The 9,028-nt window shown below is 38.9% G+C and overlaps 1 protein-coding gene across 1 annotated transcript in view; it reads right to left on the reverse strand.

The window, feature by feature from the left end:
- The window catches only part of LOC104080973 (receptor-type tyrosine-protein phosphatase delta-like), a gene marked incomplete at its 5' end in the record, with an annotated part of 132,459 nt that extends 124,093 nt beyond the window's left edge, over positions 1–8,366 (reverse strand). Inside the window, 2 exon segments of the mRNA XM_009583548.1 lie at positions 6,794–7,375; positions 8,090–8,366. Of these exon segments, the coding sequence (XP_009581843.1) occupies positions 6,794–7,375; positions 8,090–8,366 (859 nt within the window).
- Positions 8,367–9,028: the final 662 nt, after the last annotated feature.

Raw genomic sequence — 9,028 nt, forward strand, 5'->3', positions numbered from 1 at the left:
CGGGAATGCAGGCGGGGGCTGATGGGGCCAGGGAGAAGCTGGGGGGGACGGCCCTGGGCCCTGGCGGCAGCGAGCTGAGACAGGGCCAGCCGTGTGTCCAGATAGCAACGAGGTCCAGGGGTGGTGTGAGCAGGAGACGGCCCCGAAAGCCAGGGGAGGGCAGGGACTGTCCCCTCTGCTTTGTGCCCGTCAGACCACAACTGGGTACTGCATGTGGTTCTGGGCCTCAGCAAGATGGCTCTGGGCTGGGGCCCTTGCCCTCTGAAGAGAGGCTGCAGGACTGGGGCTGGATCAACTGGGAGAAGGGCCGGTTTGGGGGGCACCTAACAACATCCCCAGCATTGATGGAAGGGATGGAGGAGATGCAGTTGGGCTCTTCACTGCGGTGCATGGCAGGAGGGCGAGATGCAGCAGCACAAGCTGAAACACAAGAGGCTCAGGCTGGAGATAAGCAGCCTTTTCCGCATGAGGACAACCCAGCAGTGGAGCTGGGGCCCAGTGAGGTTGGACCATATCCAGCCTTGGGGGTTTTTACACGTCAGCTGGGTAAAGCCCTGAGCAGCCCCGTCTGACCCCATGGCTGAGTTTGCTCTGGGCAGGGGCTTGGGCTGGAGACCTCCCCAGAAGATCACCCTGCCAGCCAGGATTGTCCTGTGATGCTATGATCTGTGCTTAATGTATGGATACATGACTTGTAGAACACAGCAGGGAGTAATAGTAAGTGACCAGTCAAGTGATCCATATGAAAGCTGGTACCATTCGCTATGATAAATATGGCAGCAGATGGAGAGCAAAGGGTATTTCCTGTCTCTCTGCAGGTTTTAAGAGCCTCATCCTCCAAGTATCCCTTTCAAAAAAAACCCTTTATGGTCTTAGGTCTGCAATTCTCTATCATTTTATAAGAGAAGTTGATGGTTAATTGGACTTTCCCAAATGCTGTTTGTCAAAATAATACCTTGCTGCAAAATCTAGTCTCCCCTCACATTTTTCAACCACAGTTGGCAACTATGAAGCTGAAAACACTGACAGAAGAATGAGGTAACAGGGAAATCTGCATTGCTCCAAACAGATAGAGAAGATGGAGAAGAAAGAAAACAAAACCAAAATAACAGAAACTAAACAAACTGTATTGCTGATAGACTCTGGTAAGGAACCCAAGACTTAAGCCAAAGAAAAGGTAGCAGATAAGAAAGTGGAACAATAACTTTTAAGCTATTTAGGATTTGTGCCTAGAACACACAACATCTGTTCAAAAAATTCTTCAGTGGCACGTGGGAACTAAGCCAAGCTGGAGGAGCTGACAGAAGGTACTGGTCTCCTTCAGAGTTGGAAAAACCTAGGGAAACTGGAAAATCTAAGTAAGTGGAATTTATACTCTTGCTGAAGTGTTTTTAATTACACAGATCAAATCTAACTTTCCATCTTAGTGCTGTACATGGTCAGCTCACTGAATGGGATCTTTTCACATGAACATTCTCTCAATATTGTCTTTTCTGTCTTCTCTGCTTTGAGGTCAATGTGCTCTACAAAGGTACATTAAACCCCGTAACTTTCCTGTGCACTGAGTATACCTCTTCTTATTTCTTGCTTGTAAACATGACATAACTTGAGTAGTACACATGATGAAACACCACAATGCAGTGACAAAACAAAGTCCAGAATTACTCTTTTCAAAACTTCATGCCAAGTTCTACACCTTTGCTTGCCTAGTCCTACATGTTTATTGCTGGATACAAAAGCAAACACAGCTTGCTGGAGCTTGTCCTGTATATGTGGTTCTGTGTCCATCCCTGATTCAAGTGGCAGAACAGAATCATAAAAAGGGATCTTAAATCGGAAAGGCACTTTAGTTCCCTACATAGCTCCTCAGCTGGCTGAGGCAATCAGAAAAACACTCCAGGGCTGTGCTAGGTTGCAAGTGATGCTGGTAAAGAGAGGAGAGTCTCCAGGCTAGAAAGGGCCCCATGACATTGCTAGGGTGAAATCCATACCTAAAGCAAAACTCAATCAATCAGTTCAGTTAGGAATCAGGACAATAGATTGATCAAGAGAATTTACAGTCAGTTGGGAACTGAAAGGGACCAAGAGTTCATGCTTCTGCTTGCTCTGGAAGAAGCATAAAGCTCTACAGAGAAGCTCTTACAACTGAAGAGTTAATGTGCTCTGTAGATTTTGTTTTGTAAAACATACTTGTACTTTTTGAAATACCAAATTCTCAAGGAATATAATTACAAAATAAAATGGGTAATGTACTAACTATATGTGCATCCTGCTCTCCCTCTGTCTTTCTGCTACAATGAAAAAACCTCTTCAAATAAGTCTGAAGATAGCTGAGGCTTGAAATTCTGCAGTACCAAACACAGAACCACAGTATTCAAAATAATTAACTGCTATACATTTTAAATGTCTAAAAAGCATAGCACATTTTATGAAAAATAACCAGAAATCCATAAATCACTTTTTAAAAATAATATGTGTAGATGACATTGAGGGACCCCACAGACTAAAATAAACATGTTGGTCAGTCTTAAAGATGGAGTCCGCATAGTCTTGTCTGAATTACTACAGAACACAATGAAGAAATTAATTATTCTTCAGAGTAATTCTGTCTACACTCTATTTCTACAGTGTAGCACTGCATCCTTCCACACTTAAATTCAGTGACAAAAGTATTGTGTGCACATTTCCAGCGCACATCCATGTATTTACAAAAATCAGAATTCTGGACTAGAAAAAAACCAGATTTGATAAAAAAAAAACATTCCATATCCAAACCCTATTTTGTGTTCTAACCAGAAGAAAGAGAGGGAGATTAAAAGCTAGAAAGATCACTGTATAAGGGAAAGTTCCTCAATATTTATCTCATCATGTTAGCATTTAAATGAAGTAAACATAGATACTGGGGCACTTAACAGAAGTTAACTGTGCTTTGAGAGCAGAGGGGTTATTCAAAAGCTGACCAGAAATGTTCCTTAAGGGGAATTTTGTCACTTAAAAACCATCCTGCACCCCACCTCAGCTCCAAATTATTCTCCTTCCACCTGCTTCCTTGCATCACAGTTGAATTTCCAGCTGCAGGCTCTCAACCCTTCCCTTGTGGAAGTCCATTTCCATGAAATGCTTCACTAGGAGACTAGTACTGTGGAGTTTCAGAGACATGAAGTTTCCCTGTTCACGTGTTCATGAAAAAAATTGGCATTTCTGGCAAAGTAGCTAGCTTGCTACAACACAGAACTGTATTCCCTTGCTACAGGCTCCCTTAGTCTGAATTTCTAATCTTCTTTTACAATAAGAACTCCAGAACCATTAACTCATTTCCCTTAAGCTAAGGCTCTGTTTATGTGCTTTGCAAATCAGATACTCGACCTTCTCATTACTGTCCTTTTCCATACGTTCAAAAGATTACCCTTTTATAACTGTAATAATCCGTAGTCTTCAAACCACTGCCAATTCTTGGTTTAAAATTAACAATATGTTTTATATTGTAAGTTCTTGTTTAAAGAAGCATATGTTTACAGGTACACATCCATTTCCCAGAATATTTTTTCTCTCTCTCTTTCCCCAATAAGCCACTACCCAGTAGACCTCATGTATGTCTCCCTCTCCCCTCTCTCTACCTAAGCTCAGAATAAAAACAGGATTCTCTGAATTCCTTCAGTAGCTATCCTGTCTTTGCACATTAAAAACCAAACCAAACCAAACCAAACCAAACCAAACCAAACCCAAAACCAAACCCAGACATTCAGTTTAAAGTAGAAAAATTTTTCTGATACATACAGGTTAAAGTATGTTGCTCAGAGACTATATGTACTTCTGACCAGTTTAAGCAAAGAAAGGAAATATGGGAAGATACATAAAAAGTGTGTCCTGGGCAGCTAAATGGAGACAAACCAACAGAGCTTTTGTTTCCTCGTGAAGTAAAGAAAAAGGACAAGAAGTATCACACTAAAGCTTATACTGACATTTCTTTATTCTAAAATTTGGTGTTAGTAAGTCAATTCACCTAATTATTATACTGGTCCTGACTCCATCCTCAGCAGAATCAAATCCTTTGACCCAAAATGCAGAATAAGGACTTTCTTAGGTGTAGCTTTTGGAATTGATCTTCCTATATTCAAAAAGTTCAGATCTACAGCTGTTTTCTGATTACTTCATTTCTTAAAATGGTGTCTTTTTCAACAGTAAAGAAAACACTGTTGAAAACAACTGGGCAATAGGACATGGCTTTTCCACAAAAAGCTTAAGCAGAATACTGAAACACAAAACTGAACATAAAACTTTTTTTTGTTGTTGTTTGGTTGTCTGAAAAATGCTGCCTTCTCTTCCCCTCAAACTACATGTTCCTAGTTAATAATTTAATTAGAAACCTAATTCTCACTATCAGCAGAGTGACCTGCAAAGTGAAAAGCCACTCATTCACCATTTCAAAAGAACGATTTTGCTGTACTAAGAAAGCAAAGATTCTCGTGAACAGCTTTTTTTTAAACAAATTATTCATTTGTTATAATCTCTCTCCAAAGATCAGAATACACATAAGGGAGGAAAGCTTTGAAGGAAACCAAGCTAACAAAACCTGTATGTCACAGCTGTCAATCAGATTTTGTTGTACATATACTCTAATATCCCCAAAGTAAGCGTAAGGGTTAAGCTACGTATTTACAATGATAGGCTTTTTCCTTTTTTGTTTCAAAAAAGGAAAAAAAAAAAAAAGTAAATCAAAAGGTAATCACCATGCCGTTCCCATTTTTACTCTTTCACTATGTTTCGATTAAATCCATTTCTGCTGTTTTTAAATGGCAGTTTATAATTCACTATATTTATTTGGATGATTTTCAGTTTGAGAGAGACTTAAACCAAAACAATCATATTCAGATTTAGATTACAGCAAATATGGAAGAGAAGGGCAAGGAGGGCATTTTATTGTGCAGTGTTCACTGAAGAGAAACTGCTGGATAGAAAGATGGGACAATCTTAGTTTTTAAACATACCCTGAACTGGAGAACTGCACGAGACTTTTTTAGCTATTTTTCTCTTCTATGACTTAAAATGTTCGCAATTCAAGCACAAGTATCAGTGCTTAAAAATGTCTTCTGTATGCCACATTTTTTGTTTTCTTTTGATTTTTTAACATAGTCACAAATAAACAATGTCAAGTCAACTCTGTTATGAAGTTGAAAACGTATTGAGAATCCCTACTGCACTGTTAATGTTGTCATAATTTCTTCAGATTGCAACAATAATCGGAAACAGATGGGCATGTTTAATGGCAAGTTCTGTAATAAACAGAGCTTTTCTGAAGTGACCTCAGAAAGTAATGTAACTTGGGCTGGTCTAGTTGAGCTTCAGTACTTATTATTTCGATTGCTCCATCCTTCCCTGGGGAAGCCACAGTCAAACTCTTGCTAATCTAAAAGGTTTATGGTTGTAAGTGAAAACACAGATGAGGAGCTCACTAAACCTTCTTCTTTAAAAGCTTTTTCTACATGGATTCAAAAAGAAGTCAGATGTCAATACAAAAACTAGTTTCTGTAAGAGGTTACAATTGCCAAAATTAAACTACGGTGTACATATTTACATTTGCATGTGCACACAGACATATTTTAATGTACAACTAGAAGGTCTAAAAAAGTTAATTTAGTAACTTCTCAGCTGAGATACTGTAAAAAGTAACACCTAGACCTTTGTGTAACACAACACTTAGGTTCCAGGACAATACCTCAATTTCTGTTCTTTATTAAATGTTTATTGGTAAAATGCGGAAGTAAAAAGTGGATGAAACATAACTGTCTTCAGTTACACTTTAGAGATACTTTTTTAAAGAATTTGAGGGATGCTAAATTCTGCAACAGGAAACTTCCCAGTACTAAAAAATTCAAGTAGTATTATATAATATTTCTAGGCAATCACCGACCTTCAGTAATACTTCATACAGTTTTCTCTAAACCGCTAGACAAAGGGAACTTTTATTTCTTATTGTTAGAATAAAACACTTTCTGCAGTGTAGCTCCACCACAGCTTCTCGCTTTTGATTTCATAAAAATTCTCTGCAATGTTTTTCACTATGCCGGCTTGTCCTTTGCTAATAAAACTAATTCATGGACCTAAAACCCCTGTGCAGAAACAAAACAACCTAACTGCAAACATAAAGCAAGAAAATAGTGACCTTGTGGTATGCACTTAGTAGGGGCAGGTTGGATTTGATTTATAAATCCAAAGTGTACAGAACTGCTTGCTTGAACCTACACAAAGGTTTGTCGGTTTTTTAATGCTTTCATGTTTTATGTGTTTTCAGAACCTTACCAACTATTTGAATACACATGCAGCACCCATACATTTTAAATTTCCAAACGTAAGATTCACTAGAGTGATGCACCATAAGGGAACCACACGCCACCTAAACCCACCAACACAGGTAGCTCGTCAAAGAAAGCTGTGAAGAACTACTTGACAAACACTTTTGGTGCACAGAGCACTGCCAAATAGAAGCAATAACATTCGGCCACCTCCAGGATGAAGGTCTCCCTGAGACTTCAGTTAAACTTCAGTTAAACTTCTGGAGATTGATGAAAGAAAAAATAAAAGTGTGAGGGGATAATTTCCACTCTTCAACGATAACTTGCACTGTGGCATTGAGAAAAGGTTATCCGCAAAAGCTGCCTGAATAAACTGGTTATCCTTGAAAGGAAGTTTTTTTTCAACATTTTAAACTAAAATTCCCTCTCTGTAACACTTCTGCATTTATTTATGCATATATTTAATTTTTTCGCACAAATTCTGTTCATTGCTAGCTTACCTCCTGTTTGAGTAATGACTTGAATGTCACTAGAAAGTGGTCCATCTCCAACAGAAGTGAAAGCAAGAACCTTCACAGAGTATGTTTTCTGGGGTACCAGATTTCCAATAGTGGTAATATGGCTGTCAGCCACATTGTGCTTCATCCAACTGTTGACATGTTGAGTGGGGTCCATGGTGTAATAAACTCTGTAACCTTGTATTTGTCCATTAGGTTCCTCAGGTTCTTCCCACTGTACCAAAATGGTAGTAGAGCTCAACATACGGGCCTGCACATTGCGTGGTGCACTTGAAGGTGCTTGCTCTGAAGTCCTTGTTGACACAGGCTCACTGGGTGGCCCTCGCCCAATGTTATTTACAGCAACCACCCGAAATTCATACTCTGAATATGGGCTTAGGCCAGCTACGCTATAACGTGTTGTGGCCACCCCATCGATTTCTTTATATGGCTCCTCGGAGTTTTTGGGTTTGTGTTGGATTATGTAGTAAGAAACTGGCTCAGGGTTTCCAGAATCCCAAGTCAATGTTATGCTTGTCGCTGTGCTTTCTGTCACCACAGGTGTTCCCGGAGGTTTGGGTAAGGCTAAAGATAAATGCCAAAAAATACAGTTAGCACTATGTAACAGTAGACATTAATTATCACAATAAGCAGCTTAAAAAGCAAAACAAATGACAACAACAACAAAAAAACCAAACCAGGAAGATTGGAATGGAAAGGTGTGATCTGTTCAGAGCAAGCTTTTGGCAATTACGATTTACTACAGAAATCTATCAGAAAATCTTCAAATTCTGTAGTGTATGGTTTATTTGATATAAATTAATGATACTGACTTTTGTAATAGATCCCATAAACATATGCAGAGGAAGAAACTTATAGACAGATAATGCACCATTACAGTTGAATTTTCAGATATTTTTGGAACCTCTAGTTTCCAATTACTCGGTGAACATGATTCTTGGGCACCCAGCAACTCTAAAAATCAAATGACTGGTTCTTAAAGGTTCCTGCTCTTGACAAGTATATGCAAGATTACAAGATTCTTTATTTACTTGAAATGAAGGCTGGGAGCTAGACACAGGAGAATAACGGAACATTATGATTAACTTATTTATTAATATTATTGCTGTCTGAATCTATATTTTGTCTTATGCCAGTGATTGGCCAGAATATTTACCTTCTTGATTTAATAGGGTAAAAGACATTTAGTCGCTTTCAGTGCAATATATTTGTTGAGAATATGGCAATGAATGAAAGAAAACACTGAACTATGTCCAAATATATGTTCTTGGGATATACCTTTGACAGTTATCTGTGCTATTGCTTCTATAACACCAAGGGTAGACATAGCAACGCAAGTATAGTTTGCAGACTGCCTGACATCATTAAGCTCAAGGACGTTCCTCCCTATTGGCATATCATCCTCAGGTGTCAAATCTTCTGCTCCTAGCATCCATTTCACATATGGCATTGGTGACCCCACCGCAACACACGTGATATTTACACTCCCGCCAGGCATGATCTCATGATTGGTGGGGGGGATAGAAAACCTCGGTGGGACCCGTCGAACTGGAACAAAACACAAAAAAAGGTAATAACATATACAAAAAAATAAACTAAGTCTTGCATACGGACTACATGCAGTGTACAGACACGATTTAATGTTTTAGCGTGTTATTCTGTTCTGCCAGAAAATATGTATAAAAGAAATACAAGACTAAACAAGAATTTTGTCTGCACACAGTGTGAATTACTCTATATTTACTTCAGGATATTATTAGGCACATTCATACAAAGGCTGATTCAGAACTATTAGGGCCCCACAGTTAACTAACTACATACTAACAATACACAAACACCATGCAAAAGATATACACACGCACACACACGCACACGCGCGCACACACGCGCACATATATATGTCTCTATGCATTTTATATGCCCGTACATATACGTATGCACAGAAGAAAACTGGAAGGTCAACAGCATGCTTGAGTTGATTACCAAAACCAACTCCAATGCTGCGTGCTTCCAGTTGATGTGAATAAATGTGCTAGGCCACATTGTCACATCACAGTCCTGGAACACATTGCCTACAGTACATTGAAAGTGCAATTTCATTTGCTTTCAGACTCAAAGTAGATGCAGCCTCAAGACCTCACACTAACACTGAAACAAACATAGAAAAAATATATATAATAACACACAGATACAAATTTATATATATACACATATATA

Source organism: Fulmarus glacialis, unplaced genomic scaffold, assembly GCF_000690835.1.
Source record: "Fulmarus glacialis isolate BGI_N327 unplaced genomic scaffold, ASM69083v1 scaffold228, whole genome shotgun sequence".
In the NCBI taxonomy this organism is placed as follows: domain Eukaryota; kingdom Metazoa; phylum Chordata; class Aves; order Procellariiformes; family Procellariidae; genus Fulmarus; species Fulmarus glacialis.